Here is a 24,013-nt window from a genome sequence, read left to right on the forward strand (position 1 = left end):
GGGGTCGCTATAACTAACCAACCTGAAAATGAAAGAACGTGTAGAAAGACAGTGATAGTAAAATTCTAGAAGAAAAGAGGAAAAAGAAAAGAATCATGTTTTCCCATCTTTTCCTTCATCCTTCTTGCGTAACTCTTTCTCCCTTTTTCGCAGGTTTTTTTACACCAAAAGTGGTTCTGATAGAAATTGGCTAGACAAGAGATGATCTCATGCCTTTCATAATCAAAGAACCAGCATATCCCTTTCAGTATCATGGGTGTCAGGAAGAAAGAATGATGCATCCATGATGACCTGACAGCCTGACGGCGTTCTTTATTCATCTGGTGATTGATTTGCTGCGAGAAAATAACTGATTGGGTTCTGTCGATTTCAGAGATCATGGCAACATACTTCTCCGCAAACACTGCAGGCATTCAGGCTGTAGATAATATGCAGACACTGTATCTGATGAACCCGGGTTACGTCGGATTACCGGAAGCATCATCACCAGGAAATGTAGTTTTGATCAACCAAAATGCCGGAAATCCATTGACAGGGAACCAACAGCAATTTATCGGCGTCCCGCTTCCGGTGACAGCTCAACCATCAATTGGCAACCAACCAAGTGGAATGAATTCCGGCTTCATGGTCCCCAATCTCAGGCAGTACAGTCTATGGAGGAACAGCGGGAATGAATTGTCGTTCGTCCAGTCGATCGATCAGACCAGCCCCACGACCACTGCTTCTGTCAGTAATCCACATCACATTCCGGGAATCGCAAACAATTCCGGCCACCAATCAATCAGTGAAATCCCTTCACCAGTTGGTCCGCAACGGGAGCAGCAAGGTGGATTGTCACTGAGCCTATCGTCATCGCCAGTGCAATTCATGGCGACATCTAACAGTTTCCAATCCGATGCGGCAGCAACGATCATGCTGCCGGATGCTGCCGGCGGGGGAGGTGAGGAAGGGGGAGAAGAGGGGACTGTGAAGTGGGAAGGTGGGTTGCATAGTATTCTTATGGGGTCCAAGTATTTGAAGGCTGCACAGCAACTGCTGGATGAGGTGGTGAATATGGGAAGGGGGTTGAAGAGCGAGGGAGATGGTAAATCAACGGCAACGGAAGGCAAGGCCAAGAGGGAATCGACGGCTGTGGTTGCGGAAGAGGTGGGGGGCAAGCAATGGAGTGACCTAACCTTTGCAGAGAGACAGGAGCTTCAGATGAAGAAGGCTAAGCTGGTCACCATGCTGGAGGAAGTAAGTACGGAGTATCGTTTTTGGAGTATTTTATTTAATTATTTACTCATAAGGAGGAGATGGGTTTTATTTATATTTTTTCCTTTTCATGAAAAATTGGAAATAATGGGTTTTCTTAATTTGGTTTCATTCTTTTCTAATGGGAAGTGTGTGAAACTCGAATAATTCCAGTAGTAACAAAACTGAATTACATAACTAATAGTGACTTCCAAAATTTATTCCTTTCTGTTCTTGTTTCTGAAAATGGTTTTGATAATTGGTTGGTTTGAGTAAGAAACAAAAATATGTAACACAGAGATTTATGGTTGCTATTATTGTTGTTCTTTTTCAGCTGAAATTGGTTTGAAAACTCAATCGCCTATTCGTTTTGTGAAGTACTGCTACTACCGCTAAATAATAATAATAATGATGATGGTGGTGGTGATGGTGATGACTATGACGGTGATAACGATGATGATGGCGATGATAACAAAAAGAACAATAATGATGTATGGTACAAAGTAAAGAGAGAAGGCAACCATGCATTAAAAAGTGAAATACTGTTCACTTTCTTTTTTTTCAGAGAAATTTGATGGTCGGATACTGTTGGTTGGAAATATTATAGACAATGAATTTCTTTCCTTTTTTTATTTTTTGGATAAAAAGGGTTTGAATAATTTGGAAAGAATTTTGAGAAAAATAGTTTGAAGTATAATCATCTCAAAGTGGAAATTCACCACTTTGTGAAATGCGTTGAAGAGCTCTATTTTTCTGAATAATGGATCATAAACTTCAAGGCAAGAAAGAGACCGGAGAAAGATTTCTGATGATCCTTATTTTTCTTCTTTCAATATACACGGTACTCTAAAGTTAACTAATAACGCAGATACCTAATATTCAAAATGCTTACTCACTACTTGTATTGGGATGTTTCTTCCTAACTTTACCGAAATTTCTTATTTTCCTTAAACAAAAAAAAAATAGAATGAATACTGGGGTCTCTGTTTTCTAAAATCCAAGAATTCTGATCTAACCAAATTTATGGTCTATTTCTGCCATTTTCAATGAAAATTAGCTCAACCCAGATTCTCAATTTCTCCATACAGTTTCTTTACTACCAATTCAATCTTCTTCCTTCAGCCATATGTTATTTATGATTTGTTTCCATGGTTAGCAACCCCATATATTTCTAATTTATAATTATTTCCTACTAGATTACACAGTTCCATACTTTTTATCTGTTCCAGATTTAATAAAAGTTATTCCCATATTCTACTAAATACTTGTTCTCTTTCTCATCAATGAAACTTTCGCTTGATTTTTCCATTTTTATATATTCAATAAAATCTATCCCCGCAGAATCTCTTGTGATGGCTTTTGATATATATGTTAGGTGGACCAGAGGTACAAACATTACCACGATCAGATGCAGATGGTGGTTTCATCCTTTGAGGCAGCAGCCGGAGCTGGTGCTGCAAAAACATACACTGCCCTCGCATTGCAAACCATCTCCAGGCAGTTCAGGTGCCTACGTGATGCCATTTCCGCGCATATCAGGGAAACAAGGAAGAGTTTGGGAGAAGAAAATGACGGACTCGGAGGCCGGAAGGCGGAATGGTCGAGACTCAGGTACGTTGATCATCAGCTCAGGCAGCAGAGGGCGCTTCAGCAGCTGGGCAAGGTGCAGCACAATGCGTGGAGGCCACAGAGGGGACTTCCCGAGAGATCAGTTTCAGTGCTTAGAGCTTGGCTCTTCGAACACTTCCTTCACCCGTGAGTACTCCATTCTATTGTAACCCAATGCTCTCTCTCTCTCTCTCTCTCTCTCTCTCTCTCTCTCTCTAAGAGAGAGAGAGATGAAAACTGGAATATGTTTATCGGCAAAACATGTTTGCTGGTTGAACCAACAGTGGCCCTCCAAGTCCAATAAAGTTCTTTCTCCTTTCCCCAAACCCAAACCCCCTCTCTCTCTCTTACCAGTCGGACTCCCTTCTCCCTCTCCCTCCTATTTTTCTGTGTTGTGCTTCCGAGGACCACCACCTTCAAGAAGCATCACCAGCAGAAGGAGATAAAGTGATACATAGAAGAGAGGAAGAAAGGTGAATAGAAGAGAGAGATCGGGTGAAGAAGGTGGTGGTAACAAGAGAGGAAAAAAAGGTGAATGAAAGAGGGAGATCGGGTGAGAAGGTGATGGTAACAAGGGAGGAAGAAAGGTGAGCAAAGGAGGGAGATCGGGGTAAGAAGGTGGTGGTGGTCCTCTGAAAGAAGGGAGGAGGAACGTTGGTGGTGGATCGGTCAACCGTTGGTGGTGTTCGATGGTGGTTATGCTCCACAGAGAAAGGGGAGTGAGAGGGACAGGGGAGAGGGAAAAAAAGGGAGTCAGGCTGGGCTGGGATGGGTGGGAGGGAGGGAAGCAGATCAGGTCATCCTGAACATGAGCGTTTTTGCTCATGCCGACATCGTGGCCGTCTGTTTACATTTTGGATGGATGCCATGTGGTTTTGTTGACTTTTGAGCTTTTTAAAATACAAATCGGATGGCCACGATGTCAGCATGAGAAAAAACGCTCATGTTCAGTCTGACCTGATCTGCTTTCCTGAGGGAGGGGTTTGAATTGGCCGGAAAGGGAAAGAATGGAGTTGTTCGATTCCCAAATAGAATGACCGCTATTGGTTGAAACTAGCAAACATGTTTTGCTGGTAACCAAATTTCACTTTTCCTTTTTATATATATATATATATATATATATATATATATATATATATATATATATATATATATATATATATATATATATATATAGAGAGAGAGAGAGAGAGAGAGAGAGAGAGAGAGAGAGAGAAAGAGAGAGAGAATTGAACATATTAGACAAAAAAACACCAAAAGGTGTCAGTTTTTAGTTTTGCCCGGTTAGGCCCCATAGTTTGAAGTGTTTTATGATATATCTTAACTGTTGGATGTGTTTTATAGCATGCTCCATTTAGTGGGAATCGACCTCTAGAATCATGTTTTTTTGACAAAAAGATATATATTTATGAGTTGGGAAAAATTGATGCCTTCATAGCCATTGATTTTGGATCATAAAAAAAAACAGTATACATGTTAGATTTCCCTGATCCAAAAGCCTCTTCCCACTAAACAAAACATGGCAATCACATTTATGGTGTCAGTTATAAAAAAAATACCAAAAAACTATGAATTTTGAAGGGGCCTAATGGGGGTAGAACGAGAAAACGACGTAGAACCAGTGCATTACTCATGGTAGCTGCTCACACGTTTGGTGGTTTTTCAGTCTTTTTGCATTTTATTTATAAATTCTGACTGTACAAATGTTATCTATGTACTTGATTTCATAGGGATCAGCTCTTGAAGTGTTCAATTCCAACGTATAAGTGGGTTTTTATAAGGTTCAAAAAATCAACTGTCTAAAATCTTTATAAAATTTTGAAGCTACAAATATCATTTTTTTCATTGAAAACACATGATCCAAGTGTGGATTCCTCGTAAATGGACCATGCCCAACACATTTGCAGTGTTGAACTTAAAAAAACACTAAAAGGGCAGAAAAACCCATTTAACACATATCATTTAGCACCTAACCAACTCTCTCTCTCTCTCTCTATATATATATATATATTGATCTTGGTCTTTGAAAAAAACACCAAAAGAGCAGAAAAACCCATTTAAGATGTATCATTTAGCACCTAATGGTCTAAAGAGAGAGAGTGGTAGCTGCTTAACGGCCTATGTCCATGACAAAAAATAGACGCGCTGAGCTTCCATCACTCACGCGTGATAGATGCTCAACATGCATCCATAGGGATGGCAGTGGGGCGGGGCGGGGCGGGGGACAAGGTTTCCACCCCCGCCCCGCCTCAAAAATTTATCCTCCACCCCCGCTCCGCCTCCACGGCGGGGATGGATTTTATCCTCCATCCCCGTTTCATACCCTTCATCCCCGTTCCAAACGGCGATGAGGTGGGGCGGGGCGGGGATATTGCGGGGAAAAGTAGTCGGGGCGGGGATTAGGCGGGGCGAGGAAAAGTGCACGTCCACCCCCGCCCCGCCTCCGCGGCGGGGATGGATTTTATCCTCCACCCCCGCCTCTATCCCCGTTTCATACCCTTCATCCCCGGTCCAAACGGGGCGAGGCGGGGCCCCGCTTTCCCCCCGGTCCACTGCCATCCCTATGCATCCATGTTAAAAACACCCTTTAGTGGACTTCAAAAATGCTACCAAAGGTCAAATATCAGATGAGACCAAAAGCACGGGTAAAGGTCCCTTTTTAACATGGGTGGGCATTGAACATCCATCATGTGCGCATGATAGACGTGCAACGTTCATTTCCATGAAGCACGAAAGTGGTCAGACAACTACCACTTTTCTATCTCTCTATATATAAGAAAACTTGTAATGTTGAACGACTATTAGATTTTTTGCATAAAAAGAGAATTAGTAACAATCACAACCATAATTAATTCTTTAGGCAAAATATGATGTTTCTGCACCTGATCCGTGCAGATAGAGGCAGATATATGGACGATTTGCTCATCCACTATTACGGGTTATAATATATATATATATATATATATATATATATATATATATATATATATATATATATATATATATATATAAGAGATAGATGAGTAGCTCCTAAACAATTTATGGGCTACATTGTCCTAAATGATTCTACAAAACAAACTTTTGCATGTCTTTTGCTTAATCCTTAATAAGTATAATCCTCTAAAACAATTTATTGATCCACTATAATCCTCGCAAAGTTCTAATTATTTAGAAGTGAACATTTACAAAGATTTTCTTTTGAAACAACAAGAAGGTATAACAAATTCAACACATGAATCTAATCATCGCCAAGATTCTGTGCGTCATCTTCTTCATTGTCTCAATCTGCCCCTTCAGCTCTTCTACGTTTATTATCGCTATCATCCTATAAGAGAAAAGAAAGGTTAGTATTGATAAACAAAATATAATGAAATAAATTATATGTGATGCACCTAAGTTAAGGCAATCAAAGTAACATGAGTGAATTACACATAATCTAGCTAGCAATAAAGTGAAGGATATTAACAGAATTCAGATGTGTTCTAAGGCTGACATAAAAAATTCATAATGATTCAATTATGCAAATATGTGTTCTAATCATGCATATACTAGCTTGAAATCTAACGACATGAAACAAATCACATGAAACTTTCATACATGAGAGGCACCTGCAGACGAAGTTCCCCTGTCTCAAAAAAAGTTGCACAACTCATTACGGATAACGTCAAAAAATGTTTCATGTAAATAGTCATGCATTGTGTCCTTAACAAGCTGGCAGACATCATCCCAAGAATTAGGCAGGTCAGTCCGATGCTTGGAGCTGATGCTGACGGGAGAAGTCTGAGAACCGTGACTGGAGGAGGCAACGACTGGTGAGGTATTCATATTACTCTCAAACCCGAACACACGACCCTTTTTGGGTTCACTTGTTACAGTCACCCATGCTGCAGGATCAAAAGGCAGATGCTGAGTAGAGTCATCGTCATATCGTTCTACCATTTGTTGCTCGTATGACTCCTACAAAGTAATGATTACAATATGGATTAATAATTAGGAATTACAATGTTTATGATAACTTGTATATTATAATGTTTATTAATATAATAAATATATACTATTGTCATTTTTGCCTTCTCTAATACGAACTCTCTCTTGGTCTTACGTTTATGTGTTTCAACAAATACATCCTTATATGGTACAATGCCTCCCTTTTCTGCTTCTTGTGAAGTTAAATGATAAAAAAATTATTTAACAAGTATGCAACAATACTTATAAAATTGACAATATATATTGATGAGTTACCATTTTCTTCAGGTGGCTCCCAAAAGTCCTAGATCTACCTGTGTAGATGGGCATCAGGCATCTTCGCTCGGTTTTGTGCAGCCTTCGCTGAGCGGTTTTAAAATTCATGCCCCGCCCACTTGTCACACATTGCATCCCAAATATCTGACCTGATAGTAGAAGGGTCATGGCCCTTCTATTGCAGTGGATCATCTATCCCGTCAGATGTTTTTCTTGCTGCAGTCTTCATATTGTGCAGCATGTCTGCAAATCGACTAGCAACCACCTTCTGTCACACCTTTCTCGTGTCTTGCTCCTCCATCGTAGTCGTGAAGTGATTTGAAGCCTATAAATAATTTCAGAAAGTTGATAGACATGACTACAACAAAAAATTAAATATGAAACGCATTAACTATGTGAAATAATTGTATACCATGAATGAGAACCACAATCTGTCCAACACCTCCTTCGGGTACTCTTTCCATTGAGCGACCAGTCCTGGTAGATATTGAACTAGTGAATGTCTAATCTCTCGCATTACCTCTTATGGCTCGAACATCGCGCTACACATGAATTGGTACACATTAATTATCAATATATAATATTTATAAGATAAGTATAGGATAAGTAAAAATAAAATACTTATGGTCGATTATCGATATATACTATTTGAATGAGTCGTCGTATGTCAGACTAAGAAGACCTTGTATCCAGCGTTGTCTCGTGACTTGTATGAACAACTGGTGTAGGTGGGTCATGTGCAGGCAAATCATCATCTATAGAAAAATGAGTTAGAAATTCACACAATGTGCATTTAAACTAATCAAGTATACAATTAGTTAAATGATATACCTATCAAAGCAACCCGTGAAGATGAAGACTGGGACTGGCTACCACTGGGTGCTCGACCACTGTAACCTCCACAAACCATATTCTAACAAATAAAAAATATCATGCAATACATTCAAATATTGCAATACCTTCAAATCATTATAATACATTTTAATACATTCAAATCATTCACATCAAATATTGCAATACATTAAAACATAAGATATGACATCACTTGATAATTATGGATAACTTATCCTTACCTTGCAATACAATTTGATCAGTTACACAACTTTATATCATCATGGATACATAATCAAATCGAAAATAACTTCATGCAAGATATTCAAATCATTCAAGTCATTGCAATACATTCAAATCATAACTCTATACCTATCGAAGATACATAATCAAATCGAAATTATATTCATGCAATACATTCAAACATTGCAATACATTTAAGTCATTCAAGTCATTACAATACATTTCAATACATTCAAATCATAACTCTATACCTATCGAAGATACATAATCAAATCAAAATTAGCTTCATGCAATATATTCAAACATTGCAATACATTCAAATCATTGCAATACATTTCAATACATTCAAATCATTCACATCAAATAAAGGTATGTATTTCACTAGCTCAAGAATTCTTCCTCATCACTTGTTTGACTTTCATATTCTTCTTCTTTCTCCTCCTCTTCTTCGTCATCTTTTTCTTCTTCTTCTTCATTGGGTGCCCATCCACTTGGTATATCATTTGGATCACATTCTTCCATGCATGTGTCATCGACTAATGGAGATATGATATGCATATCATGCGCGACATCGTGACCATAAGAGAAGTCATACATATCATCTAATTGATAGTAATCACTCTCTTCAATTAACTTCTCTTTCTGTAACTGATCATACTCGGGGTATAGTTTAGACTTTACCTTTCAAACTACCCATCATTCATTTCTATCTGATTTTTTTATACTCGGATATGAAGTATAGTAAACTTGTTGAGCTTGCGAAGCTAATATGAATGGTTCATATGTTCCAAACATTGATTTATGATTCACCTCCACAATGTCTGAGACTTTGTCGACTCTTGTTGTTGTGGGATCAAAACCAATGACACTTGAATAAAGTTACCTTATTATTTATGCCTAAGTAAGTCAACTCCATTATTTCTTCTATTACATTATAGTAGTCATGTTCATTTTCACTGTAACTGCTACCCTTGACACACACGCCACTATTCATTGTTGACTTGTTTACACCATAGTCTTTTGTATGGAATCGATAACCATTTACGATGTACCCGTTGTAACATTGCATAACTTTGGTCAGACCATTTTGTAAATCACATATTCCTTGATCTTTAACATCACCATGGAGGACCTACAAGCATAAACAATGATTGTGATCACGACCAATTAAGTAACTTATTATTGTTTACACGAAAAGAATATATGTCATCATTCTTACCAACTCTTTCAACCATGCCACAAACTTATTTTCATATTCTTTTTGTACTTCTGTATCAGTGAGATATGAGAGTTCTCTTCGCAACTCTAGATCAAATCGCCAGCACTTAACAAATACTTATATTACCGAACTATGTACGCACGTATAGAACTTAGTGTTGCATATTAAGTATACTTACTCGATGTATAGGTCGATTGCTGAGCAATTAAAAATGATATAGATTTGTTCTGCGTCTTGCTCTCGATCTTCTAAGAGTCTTGATCGGCAACTGCCAAAGGCATGCCCAAGTGGTTGAAATATCGACAGTTTGTCAGCTACAGTAAATTGTTCTCCATCATCACTACGAGGTGGGCATGTGTAACGTGTTGGAATGTGAGGTTCAAAGTACATAGATGAAAATTTTAAAATCTCTTCTAAAGTGTATGCCTCACAAATAGAGTCTGTTACTCTTACTTTATTCTGAACCTTTTTTTTAGGTCAAACATGCATCTGTCAACAATATAGGTTTCAGATTATAATAAATTTTTCAATAGCATTAAAGAGAAAAATATAAAAATATATACACCTTTTAAATGGGTACATCCACTGATATTGCATAGGACCACCAACCCTTAGTTCATATAACAAATGTATGATGACATGTTTCATAACATCAAAAAATGCTAACAAAAATATCTTCTCTAGCTGACAAATAGTAGTGACGACAGAATCCTCGAGATTCTTTACCTCAGATACTACGACTTTCGATGTGCACAATGTTCTAAAAAATCCACTCAACTCGGACAATACCCCCCATATTTATTTGTCTAACATATCATGTAATGCTAGGGGTATCAACCGTTGCATAATGACATGATAATCATGGCTCTTCAACCCATATAATTGTTTCTTGTCTATCTTTACAACCTGCACAATGTTAGAGACGTATCCATCTGAAAATCTCAACTGTCTCAACCATTGACATACATATTTTACTTGATCTGGTCCAAGCACGTACCTTGCCTTTGGTTTCAGTACTTTGTCATTGTACTTTTTGAGTTCCAATTCTGGTCTTTTATGTATTACTTTTAAATCCATGCGGGCCTTCAGATTATCCTTCGTTTTTCCTTTCACATTCATTACCGTATTGAACACATTATCAAACACATTTTTCTCCACATGCATCACATCCAAATTATGTTGTATCAACAAGGTTGACCAATATGGTAGTTCCTAAAATATAGATTTCTTTGTCCAATTGTGATCCTTCTCAAATCCAAGGAAGGGCGTCGGGCTACGGGCATCTGTCAGTCCATATGGAAAGTATCACAATCTTCTTAAACTTTCTATGCCAGACAACCTTATGGGTGGACCTTTCATTTCAGTTGTGCCTGCTCAAAACACATTCTTTTGTCGTCGGAACGGATGGTCGCTGGGTAGAAATCGATGGTGATAATCAAACCAGCATAGCTTTCTTCCATGCATTAATCTAAAAGATTTTGTATCCTCCATGCAGTACGGACATGTCAACCTCCCATGTGTGCTCTAACCAGATAACATATCATATCAGAGAAGTCACTGATTGTCCATAGAGCAACAACCTTCATATTGAAGTTTTGTTTTTTGTGGGCATCATACGTGAGAACACCATCATCCCATAGTACTTTCAGTTCATCAATCAATGGCCTTAAATATACATCAAGATTTTGGCCTAGAGAGGTCAGACCAAGGATCAATAAAGACAAGAAAAGATTTTGACGTTTCATACACAAGCTTGGAGAAAGGTTGTATGGGGTTACAAATACTAGCCAACATGAGTATGGAGTTTATCTACCCCCAAATGGATTAAATCCATCAATATATAAATTGAGCTTAACATTTCTCACTTCCATTATGAAGGTCTGATGAGTACGATCAAAGTTCTTCCAAGCTTCCGCGTCAACAAGATGCATGATTTTGTCTTTATCATGTCAAACTTTATTTGCATGTCATCTCATGTGTTTAGTTGTCCTCGAAGACATATACAATCATTGTAATCTAGGAGTGAGAGGAAAGTAGTAGAGAAACTTGTATGACACTTCTTTTGACCTTGTGCTACCATTGCATCTTGTCTTTGTCATGAACCGAGGATGCCTACATGACGAGCATGATCTACTATTTTCCTGATCTTTGAAATACAACATGCAGTGATTTGGACAAGCATCTATCTTTTGATACCCCATACCTAGAGCATTGACCATAACCTTTGCACGATATAAATTTTGTGGCAATTTCTCATCTTTAGGCAACATACTCTTCATAATAGAATACATACGATCAAAACATGATTGACTCAAATTAAACTCAGACTTCAGATTCAGTAGTTGAAGAACTGCAGACAAGATAGTGTGACTCTTAGAATCATTCCAAAGTAGCTCATCAGCATCTCTAAGTAAATCATAAAATCTACTAGCTGCATCATTTGGTGCTTCGTCCTTTACCTCAGTTGGTACATCACTGGGACCCATGGCAGAACCCAATTCTGGTCCTGCGACATCAAATATCAAATCCATATATGAATTATCATGCACCACATCCACCCATGCATCAAAATTGTTCTTAAATTTTTCACCATGAAATGTTCAATTCTGATAATCAGTCATAAAACCCTTCCTGTAGAGGTGATGTCTAACGTCATAAGGTTCTACAAATTGATTATTCTTACACATCGTGCAGGGGCACCTAATTCGACCTGTCGAATCCACTGTACTGACACTTGCCGTTGCAAATTCAATAAAACTATCAACAATATCCATATATTCAACGATACCTCATTGTCAACTATCCTACGGTACATCTATTCACGGTTTGTAGTCATTTTATCGTATGATGTTACGGATAATATCCTAACTAGTTAAAAGAGGATCATCAGAATGCTATGATGAAGAAAATATCAAATTCATCATGCATTCGTGGTAGATGTAATGATTTGATATATCACACACACACACACACACACACACATATATATATATATATATATATATATATATATATATATATATATATATATATATATATATATATATATATATATATATATATATATAATCACAAGAACTATGATGCATGCATTGATAACTTAATATTTTCATGTGCAAAACAATTCATTTCAAGCATGTTTGAAGCATTGATAACTTATCATTCATTTTCAAGTGCAAACTCATTCATAACACGATACATTCATTTCAAGCATGTTTTCATGATACAATTTCACATGAAAGTCATAATCAAATTGAAAGTAACTTCATGCAAGCATGGATACAATCACATCAAACATTGCAATACATTCAAATCATTCATATCAAAACAATGTCAAACATGTACCTGCAACAAACACACTCCAATATTCCGCTAACTACTACCATCACTAGCATGGAATCCAAACTCCAAAAATAAGAACACTTCTATTTTCATATATTAAAATCATGCTCAGCATGATTTTCGAACTCCATCAAAGCAGTCTTAGATATCTACAACTAAGCGAGTGTATGAACATAAAAGTGTTGCATCCAAGAAATTAAATAACATGTGATGCACATGCATCACTTACTCACTACGGGTATTTACCCGATTTACATTGCTTTTGCCACTTACTTACCACGGGTCGCGGGGCACAAGCGGGATCCGTTGAGAAATCTGCAAGAGACATTGTGTTAAAATGAAGTTTATTACCCGATAACAAGGAGGGTGACGCCCCCTGTCAGAAACGAGCCCGAACAGGGAGACGCAGCCCTTTGGTAAAAGCGAGATAGACAGGGGTGCTGCCCCTGCTGGCAGTAAGGTCAAGGCAGGGAGGTCTCGTCCCCTCCCGTATCAATCATGAGGCAGGGGGGTCTCGCCCCCTTCCAAGGCAAAATTTCTCGGCAGAGGGATCTGCCCCCTGTCGAGCAAAAAAGCCAAGGGGTAGGGGGGCTTTGCCCCCTGTTGAAATTATCGAGGACAGGGGGCGAAGCCACCCCCTACCAGGGAAAACAAAAGGGAAGGGGGCTTCTCCTCCTATGGATTATTCTCCAGCAGTGGACAAGGGGGGACTTGTCAGCAAAGTCAAGAGGACAAGGGGGGCCTGTCGGCATTCAAAAGGACAGAGGCGAAGCCCCCTGTCATGCCAGAGAAAAAGAGGACAGGGGCAGATCCCTTTGTTCTGCCAAAGAGATCAAGAGCAAGGGGAGGGCCTAGCAGAGGCGATCAGGGCCTTTGCCAGCCCCCACCGACTACACAGGGGTGGGGAGGGCCCAGCAGAGGCCGTTGGACCTCTTCTGGCTCTCCGGCAACCATAGGAGGAAGGGGGCGGCTACACCATAGGGGAAAGGGGAAGGGTTACCTACGAACGAGGCTCACCAGAAAACCCATAGGAGGCGCAACGAGAGAGAGAGAGAGAGAGAGAGAGAGAGAGAGAGAGAGAGAGAGAGAGAGAGAGAGAGAGAGAACAGGAGGGGAAAGAGAGAAGAGGTCATCGGGAGGTCGATGGGCGTCGAGCAGGCAACGGGAGATCGATGAGGTTGTCGATCGGGCGGGCGACGGGAGGTCACCGGTTGGGTGGGCGATGGGAGGTCACCTAGCGACGGGAGGCAGACGGGTGGTGGGCGGGCGACTAATGAAACAGAAAGGGAAAAGGGGCTCGCATTAGTGATTTACGGAAAATTTAGTGACGAATTTGCGACGGCAAAATTCTATCGCAAACGTCGTCGCAAATATGCGACGAAGTAGTGATAAAAAAAATTTGTTGCTGAGCCATCGCGAAGTTGTGACGGAGTTTGAGACAGAATTGTTCCATCGTGAATCCATCGCTAATTCGCAATGGATTCCCGACAGAATTTTTTCTGTCGCTAATTTCGCAAATAATTTGAATGTTAGCGACGGATAGTTTTCTCTAGCTAATCCGTTGTAAATTTGTGATGAAAAAAATTCGTCGCTAATTAGAGTTTTTCTTTTAGTGTCATGGGTAAGGAACCCCTTAGTGAAAAAATATAATATTTTCAGTTTTTTAGTTTTTTTACACATCTGATTTTTCAGATGTGAACTACATATTAAGTTTAGTAGAAACTAACCTTTAGGTTACATTTTTTAAACATATATGTCTTATTTTATGAGGGTTGAAAAATTACGGACCTACAATGTACCAAATTTTCAAACCTCAAAAAAACATGTTTTATGCCTAAAAACTATGACTCAAGAATTGATTTATACTATTTTGACCTTGCTAAACATGTCTATGATGTCAGATTTGGTCAAAACAACCTTCACCTATGAGTTCTAACTAGGAGGTGACTCACGTGGGTAGCAAACACTATCCCATATATATAAAAAAACTGGAATATATAAACCAGCAAAATATGTAAACTAGTATGAACCGAGTTTTTCATAAGGTTTTTGCAAATCTAACCTCGCATATGCATTTGGTGTGGTCCATTTGCTTGAAATCGACTATTGGATCATCGTAATCGGATCAAGAAAAATGATTTTGTATGCTTGAATATTTACGAAAATTCAGAGCCATTGATTTTCAAGCCTTAAAAGATCTTTCTTATATATCATAATCAGATGATTTAAGAGTTTGTTTTTATAAGACCAAGCATCTAGATCGCATTCGTATAGTGAAATTTTAAAAAAAAATAAAAAAACTATAAAAATCTTTATGCATACAAATTTACATATTTTGTTGGTATACATATTGTACTTACCCTGTATATATAATTTATTTGAGGACTATGTTTTCTACAGACACTTCTACATATAAATGCTTTTTATTTTTTTTATCATTTTTCATAAATTTGACCTTATAAATGTGATATGTATTCTTTCCTTTTTTAGTGAGAATCAACTCTTAGATTGTTCAATTGCAACATGTAGGCATGTTTTTATATATAAGGCTTCAAAATTCAATGGCCAATAAGTTGCAATTTTGTTATCCTTTATTTTTTCCTTGACATCGAGAAATGTATATACAATATTATCACATATGTTTTTCTCAACATGCATCACATCTAAGTTGTGTCTTAGCTTCACTGATGACTAATATGATAGTCAAAAATATATATGTTTTGTTTAATTTAGATATCATTGGTTGTCATCATGTTCTTTTCTTTTTCCATCAACCCATACTTTTTTGAAATCAACAATAACATTACTTAAATGTACCTTCAATTTAGCTCTAGATAATTCATTTGGTGGTACTCTAGGCTTCACTTTATTGTCAAACTCCTTCTTTTGATGATGTTATGGGTGATCGTATGGTAATAATCGATGGTGTGCCATCTAACACTTCTTCCTGTCAAACTTCCAGTTATCTGACCCTGTATCGATATTGCAAACTGGACACACAAGCTTTCCCTTCAAAGACCACCCTGATAAGTTTGCATATAATAAAAAAATATTGATAGTCCAGATTCCTGCCACTCGCATCTGAAATATCTCTTTAGTTGATGTGTCATAGGTGCTAATGCCTTTATCCAATAACTCTTATAAATCTTTGATTAATGAATGCTCATCTATGTCATTTTCAAGTGCCTTTGGTCTATAGATGAGTAGAGAAAGATGTATGAAATAATTTTTCATACACAAACATATTGGTAAATTTTACAACAATAATACTATGAGCCACATGTTATATGATTGACTCATATTTTCTAATGGATTGAAATCGTTGCTTGCCAAGCTGAGACGAACATTGTGAGGTTCCACCACGAATGATATATTTTCTTTATCAAACTCCTTCTACACTATAGAATTTGATGGATGAATTAATATGTTCTCATCACTTGCACGTCAGGTCTTGTGTTACCTCATATTTGATCTTAAAGCATTACACTTTGGGCATATTTTGTTCTTCGCATGCTCCTCTCAGAAAAGTACACAGTCATTCATGCATGCATCTATATTTACGTAATCACAGTCAATGTAATTCATAAATTTATTTGCCTCGTAATAAAAGTTTGGTAATCTTTTTCACTCGAACAACGCCTCATTCAACATGTTGAATGATTTGTTACTTCGATTGTTTATTGTTTTGAAATGTAACAACTTGAGAATGAAAGCTAATTTTGTTAACTTTGTACAACCTACATATAGATCACTTTGGGCATCACCTATTAAGTCTTGAAGGGGCTTGCATTTACCATCATCATTTGGAGCTGGATCCAATGTTATCCACATAATAACATCATCCAACATTCTTCGACCCAATCATTAACCTATGTCGTATCTTTGCGCTCATCATGATGTATATGCACTATATTTATGTGGGTTTGGGCCACACTCACATGAGACTGAATATATTTTGGACTGAAATCACGTCCAATCAAGTGTAGTTTGATCAGTCGTAAAACTTTAAATTTGTTATTATTACAGTCCCGGTATAAGCATCACATCCTACTAACGAAATTAACATGAGTACATGACGCTTCAAGAAATCGATCAATTTCAGATGTATAAGGTTCAGAACTTATGTCATAAATATGTATCCATGATTGATCCATATTCATAGAGGGCGACCCTATTATATTCAACAAGAGAATCTTGGATTAGTGTGATTATATATATATATATATATATATATATATATATATATATATATATATATATATATAATCAGAGTGTAGAGAGATCATTTATGCTAATTAATTAAACAAAAAAACATTCAACTAAACCACTAAGTACAGTCATTCTCTAATTTTTCAAAAATATTGAACGTAAAATCATGTCAAAATTTGATAAAAAAAATAGACCAAGTTTGCAACTAAAACATCAAGGTTCATCAAGTCTTGAAAAAAATCCCAATGACAACTAGTAACATTGAAAAGAGGCTACATAAATTCAGCAAGTTGATTTGAAAGATATAGCATTCAAGTAAATATCAACTTCTTAGTGATGTAGATGGGAAACATGACCATTATTATTTTTTTATACTTCTTTGATGTTTGAAATAAAGCAACTAGTTTCAAATTTAGTGGATGATCTGTTGTATATAGCCTTAGCAGTAGTGGTCTTCCATATTCCTCTAATGCCATAGATACCAACCATTCGAACACCATTGGAGATCAAACAACGTTCATCATAGGATTTATGTTGGAATCTAGTCCAGCTAGGGAGTTGGTCCCTTCAAAAGATTCTTAGTTGCTTCACTTAAAACCCTTTTAACATAAACTAAATCAATTTTTTATCTTGTTTATGGCACGGAAAACACCAAAGAAAAACAAGTGAGAGATGTTGATGATAGTTACAACAATGGCAAACCAATTATAAACAAGTCAAGAAGCAAATGTTGCAAAACAAAAAAAATTGGTTAAAAACTCATGTTGCTCTATTTATATCAAAGAAAATTTGATTTGCTTCCTTTCTTTTCTAATAAAAAAGAATGGCATTTTATCCCCATAACCTAGTGAAGATACATGATCTACCAGTCAAATAAATGGGACTCACAATAGGGTGATCATGTATGAGATTGTACCATCCACTGCATCAATCCCTTCTATATCAAAGGATGGTCTCTGCAAGCAAAGGCTCTCATAACTGGTATGCATCCGATGTATTCTGCATTTTTTTTTTCAAATTTCACCCTCCAAAATAATTCTTGGAAACTCACATCCGATCCATCCCTTGAACCAGTCTATAAATGCAGACAACATATTGATAAAAAAATATGCACACACATATTGATATATACCAAAATCTCTCATGTCAAGAAGATGCTTAAAAGAGAAAAAAGTTCACACCCCCCTCAAGTTCTAACAGGCACAGGGATCTACAGTACTTGCTCCAACAAAAGTTTCCAAAAATACAATTCGTGCTTTGGTCATATAAGCTTCATTGGGCAAAATATAACCTTTCTGCCAGTGGACCGATAAATGTGAGACAAAAGTGAGCTGAATAGCATTGCTAACTAGCCTTATCAAGAGCCCAATTCTAAGTGCTAATGCACACAAATAATAAGCAATTACAGTGAATGATAAAGCAATTTTCCCACAACAAATTTTGTTGATTGATAGAATGAAAAACTAAAACAACCCATGATGAACATTTACCTTATGCTTGTAAGATCAAACATTCTAATGAAAATCAAACATTCATTACATGCCTAATGATAATAAAAAAATACAATAAACCCTAAAAACCTAATTAAACATTCATGTTGTTTAAAAAATAAACTAAATCAATAACCTAAATCCTAAAAAACCTCATGCATTATGCCAATTAAAAAAAAACAATTCTAACCCATAAAATCAAAACAAGCACTCATTTATGACTTAAAAAAAATGAAAAGAAATAAAGAGGGAGAAGAAGACCTAGCCCAGTGGTAGAAGTGTAAAAGAGGAAGAAGAGGTTGTCGGAGGTCCACCTAGCTTGACGATGGTGGTGACGGTGCCAAACGAAGGATGGGCCACACTGGAGAGAGAGAGAGAGATTGTGGGGTCACGAGAAGGGTCAGTGTCGATGGTGGAGGCAGTCATTGGTCTGACAGTGGTCAAGCAAGTAGAAGGATGAGAGAGAGAGAGAGAACAGAGAGAGAGGGAGAAATATAAAAAGAGCTCATCGCGCCCCTTTTATAGACATCACTCTATAACGGCAACATAATTGTCATCGTTTTAGAGTAAAACTTATAACAATGACATAATTGTTGTCATTATAGAGTAAAACCCTATAATGGTGAGATCCATATCTCATCGTAAAGTATTTTAACGACAATATCTAATGGCCTGAAAATCTCGCCATTATACATATATCTTTAATGACGAGACGTGTGTAAGAGCAAGGCATTCCAAGAGATATCCAGCTTGCCATTATTGATAAGCTAATAGAGGTGAGATTCATGACCGTAGTAGAGTAATAATGATGCGATATTTATGTCACTGCTATTACCTATCAATTAACGACGACAAAAATGTTACCGTTATTGTGTTATTAATAGTGACGAGATTTTATCTTGCTGAAAAAGAGTCACCCTCATGTTTGTATATATATATATATATGCTAAAATTGTTTGTACATATAATCTATTTGGAATCTTGTAATGCAAGTTTTTTTTACTTAAGTTGACACGGTAGATGTGTTCAACATGGTTGATTTGTTGAGAGTTGACCTATGTATCATGTATCATGGTTTTTAACAAAAAATATGTTTTTACAAGTCAATTTTTTTTATGCATTTGATTTTTAGATTGCTAGAAAACCCCACATCCATGGCAGAATCTAGCGATTCAAATGTCTGTTCGCACAAAGAAAACCATATATATCATATCTATAGGATTAGATTTATAAAAGAAAGGAAAAAAATAGATTTTCTAAGTTGTGTTACAAAGGAGTGTAGCGAACCTCTCTCTCTCTCTCTCTCTCTCTCTCTCTCTCTCTCTATATATATATATATATATATATATATATATATATATATATATATATATATATATATATATATATATATGGTAATGGGTAGGTGTGAAATGATAGGTGTTAAATGATACATGCTAAATGAGTTTTTAAGGTTTTTCATTTTATTTTTAAATTCTGATGGTACAGATGTGATCTATTTACTTGATTTTGTAGTAGGGATCAACTCTTGAAGTGTTCTATTCTGAGACATGGGTGTGTTTTTATAAGGTTAAAAAAATCAACAGTCCAAAATCTTTGTAAATTTTTAAGGCTCCAAATATCATTTTTTAAATTGAAAACACATGATCCAGGTGTGGATTCCTCATAAATCGATCATGTCCAACACATTTATGGTGTCAGAACTGTGAAAAAAATACAGAAATGGTAGAAAAACCCATTTAGCACGTATCATGTAGCACTTCAAGAGCTGATCCCTAAAATCAAGCATGTAGATTGCACCTGTATGATAAAATTTAAAAAATAATAGAAAATTTTCAAAGACACTTAAAGTTTTTGCAATAATAAAAAGCACACCAATGTTTTTAATTTTATTAAAAACATACCTAGATTTATTCTGGGTTAATTTAAAAAACATTTTCTTTGATTTAACCTGGGTTATCACAGACCCCAGTTGAGTTAATAGGATAAAATCATTGTTTTCTACTTAAAACAATATCTGTTATTTTAGAAAAAAATTCAAAAGCACACCTAAAGTTTGGTGCCTAAATGTTGGTAGTTATAGCGCACATTTAATTGCAACAATGGAAGTAAACCCTTGAGGGTTTTTTTAATTAACCATGACAATGTCTACTCGTTCTTTTAACAATATTGAAAACTTAGTTGTTTTTTATTATCGCATAAAGTTTAGATGCATTTCTTAAAATCTTCCAAAATAATAAGAAAAAGTTTGGAAAACCCATTTAGCTTCTCTCGCTCTTTATAAATATACGTACAGAATAGAGTGTAGCTGCTGAATCAATAGGTGCTTCGACACCTACTTGATGTTGCTGAGCATTCATCATGCGCAGAATGGATGCTCAACATTTTTTTTGCAAAAACAGAAAAAAATAATCAAAAAATGGCAGAAAAGGCTATTAGCGGCGCTTTGAAAGCACCGCTAAAGCCCCAAAGGGACACGCATGGTATTAGAAATTTCTAATGCTGCGCGCATCTCTTGAACCTTTAGTGGTGGTTTTTAGAGTTGCCAATACCTCATTTTGCGTGTTTTGGGGTGTTACAGCATTTTTTTCATTTTTTGCACCCTAACCATCCATCAATGCACATGATGGATGGTCAGTGTGATTAAGCTGCAGTTAAGTAGCTATTGATTCAGCAGCTGAGCCATACTATATATATATATATATATATATATATATATATATATATATATAATTGGTAGCTGCCTGACACAAATGGACGCACACCATGCACAGGTGATGGACACTCAGTGCCCGCCTATGTTAAAAAGGACATTTAGTGGTGCTGCTTTTGAAGCATCGGTAAAGGTTAGAGTCCCTTTACACACCGGCGTGCTGCTGTGTGTAAAGAGCCTTTAGCAGCGCTTGCTGCTGTGTGTAAAGAGCTTTTAGCTATCCTTTTGAAGCGCCGCTAAAGGCCTCCATGGATTTTTATCATTTAGCGGCTCTTCAAAAGGGTCTTTTTAACACAGCAGAGTGCTGAGGAGTGTCATATATATATAGATATATATATATATATGGGGTAGGTGCTTACTGATGCGTCCTTAATGGGTTTTTCAAGTTTTTTATTTTATTTTTAAATTCTAACCATACTGTGATCCATGTACTTGATTTTATAGGGATCAGTTCTTGAAGTGTTCGATTCCAACACAGGTGGATTGGTATAAGGTTCAAAAAATCAAGGGTTTAAAATCTTTGTAAATTTTTTAGGCTCCAAATATTTTTTTTTTCATCAAAAACACATAATCAGGTGTGGATTTCTCCCAACACATTTATGGGTTCAAAACTGCCAAAAAAACAACAAAGAGCAGAAAAACCCATTAAACACATATCATTAAGCATATTTCATTAATCACCTGACCATATATATATATATATATATATATATATATATATATATATATATATATATATATATATATATATATATATATATATATATATATATATTCCCTTTTGCATGGGTTAAACTTGGTTAGGAAGGAAGCTTTAGCCTTGCATTTGTGATGCCATGCATCATCATTTTCTGTCAGACTTTCATGTTCTGTTCTACCAAACAAACGCCCATCATTTAATACAGAAAAAGTTAGGGGCCGTTTCGCAAATTGTTCCATAGTTTTTTTATGTTATTCAATTTTCCCGTGTCACATAATTGTAACCTTTTCAATATTAAAGTATCACAGATTCCTTGAAAGCGTGAAGATATGTTCTGCTTTGTTTGTTTCTGTATGAAGCATGTCTTCTTGTCCCTTGACTGGCAGGGTTTCTTAAATATTGCAAGTTCTGAATTTGTCTTCTGGTAATAATTTAATTATCAATCAGCTGACTTTTGTTAACCTTTTCTACCTTATGGGCAGATACCCCAAAGATGCAGACAAGCATGTGCTTGCCAAACAAACAGGCCTAACTATAAGTCAGGTACTTTCTCTCTCTAGAAGGCCTGTTGGGGTAAAAAAAAAAGTTACATTGAGCACCAAATATTTTTATCACTGCAGGTCTCAAACTGGTTCATCAATGCAAGAGTTAGGCTATGGAAACCAATGGTTGAAGAAATGTACATGGAAGAGGTCAAGGAACATGAAAACGAGAACAACTTGGAGGAAAAGACCAGCAAGAGTGAGATCAACGAGGAGTTTGCAGCCATGAAGTGTAATACAACAGAAAGCCCCATCACTGCAGCTCAAACAATGAACAAAAAACCCAAGAGCACAAACCAAGACTCCGGCACCACTGAGACCAGAGCTTCTCCACCATGTATTTCCACTGCAGCCACTGCCAGCTCAAGCCTTCGAAACCTTAAAAACCTAACTGGGTTCGGCCTAATTGGGCTCTCCTCTTCGTCTGATGCTCAGACCCTCCTTGACAATGAACCACTCAACCCGGCCCCTCCAAAGAAGATCAGAAGCAATAGGCTTCAAGATTTAAATCCCTTTCCATCTATGAATGTCAATGTAGATGCCGGCGGCACCGAGGGGACGAACACGAGCAGATTCGGTGGAAACAATCAGCATTGCAGAGATTGTTATGCTCTTTCTGCAGCTGTTGCCGCTGCTGCCACTGACCATCGAGGGGGTTTCGGTTCATACCAAATTGGTGACATTGGGAGATACAGTCATGAGAATTTTGCACCTAGGATATCTGGTAACGGGGTCTCTCTCACTATAGGCCTTCCTCACAGTGACTCGCTGTCTCTATCTGAGACACAACAAGCCTATCTTTCTAGTCAAAATCTGGCTTTGGGGAGGAGGCATGAGCTGGGGAGTGAAGCCTCTAGTGATTTTTTCAGTTTGAATCCTACAGCAGCAGCACATTCAACTAATGCCAAAAACAACAACACCATCCAAAGCAGGAAGCGTTTTGCTGCCCAGTTGTTACCAGATTTTGTGAGTTGAACATATATCATTGTCCCTCTTCTTAGAAATTGCTACAACAGTAGTCAAGCCTAGCAATATGGGGGTATAGGTAAATTTTACAATTCAAAAGTCATTTCATAGGAATACACATAGATAGCTAGGTTGGCTTCATCCCTCTCCTCTCTCCTAAGGGAAAAGTTAGTTGCCTAATGTAAAACCAGGTTATAATGCCATTAAGAGATGTATATTATTTTGTCATCATTGAAGATAGTTCATCCTTCAATAATTTGAAAATAGAGTTTATCCTTCAATAATTTGAAAATAGTGTGATCTTAAAGTGTCAAAAATGGTAACTCTCAAAATGCTATCCTGGACGTGATTCTCGGATGGAGCGATTCTGGGAGCTGATTTCCGTTACTTCTTCCTTGATAATCCAAGGCTATCGTAGGATTCAAATTAGCATTTTAAATTTCATCCTTATCTTTTAATTGTTACTTCTAAATATATGATGTACATATATACACCTACACGCTGAATGAAAACATATGAGAATTATTTCTCTGTTCACTGCCTTGTCAGGTCTTTTAACATGGTATCAAAGCAAGTTGATTGACCTTGCTTCTCTCATCATTCACAACCATCACAAGGCGCTGCAAACCCTCCCTCTCTATCGGTCATCGTGTAGGCAGCAAAACAACAATTTTC

The 24,013-nt window shown here is 37.0% G+C and overlaps 2 protein-coding genes across 2 annotated transcripts; both read left to right on the plus strand.

Annotated features, from left to right (window-relative positions):
- Positions 1-378: 378 nt before the first annotated feature.
- On the plus strand, positions 379-1,582 carry LOC149817010 (uncharacterized). The gene is made up of 2 exons (XM_089987004.1): positions 379-1,236; positions 1,568-1,582. The coding sequence occupies exons 1-2, from the start codon at positions 379-381 to the stop codon at positions 1,580-1,582; spliced, it is 873 nt and encodes a 290-aa protein (XP_089843130.1).
- Positions 1,583-2,614: 1,032 nt separating this feature from the next.
- On the plus strand, positions 2,615-23,617 carry LOC149817011 (BEL1-like homeodomain protein 1). The gene is made up of 3 exons (XM_089986856.1): positions 2,615-2,988; positions 22,313-22,373; positions 22,451-23,617. The coding sequence occupies exons 1-3, from the start codon at positions 2,642-2,644 to the stop codon at positions 23,345-23,347; spliced, it is 1,305 nt and encodes a 434-aa protein (XP_089842982.1). The 5' UTR covers positions 2,615-2,641; the 3' UTR covers positions 23,348-23,617.
- Positions 23,618-24,013: the final 396 nt, after the last annotated feature.

Source organism: Nuphar pumila, chromosome 14, assembly GCF_984573655.1.
Source record: "Nuphar pumila chromosome 14, dmNupPumi1.hap1.1, whole genome shotgun sequence".
NCBI lineage: Eukaryota > Viridiplantae > Streptophyta > Magnoliopsida > Nymphaeales > Nymphaeaceae > Nuphar > Nuphar pumila.

Bases quoted from the DNA above. Each gene is read 5' to 3' on its own strand.
- LOC149817010 (XM_089987004.1), top strand. From the start codon at position 379: ATGGCAACATACTTCTCCGCAAACACTGCAGGCATTCAGGCTGTAGAT.
- LOC149817011 (XM_089986856.1), top strand. From the start codon at position 2,642: ATGCAGATGGTGGTTTCATCCTTTGAGGCAGCAGCCGGAGCTGGTGCT. The intron at 2,989-22,312 runs GTGAGTACTCCA...CCTTATGGGCAG, and splicing joins TTCGAACACTTCCTTCACCC to ATACCCCAAAGATGCAGACA. The intron at 22,374-22,450 runs GTACTTTCTCTC...TTATCACTGCAG, and splicing joins CAGGCCTAACTATAAGTCAG to GTCTCAAACTGGTTCATCAA.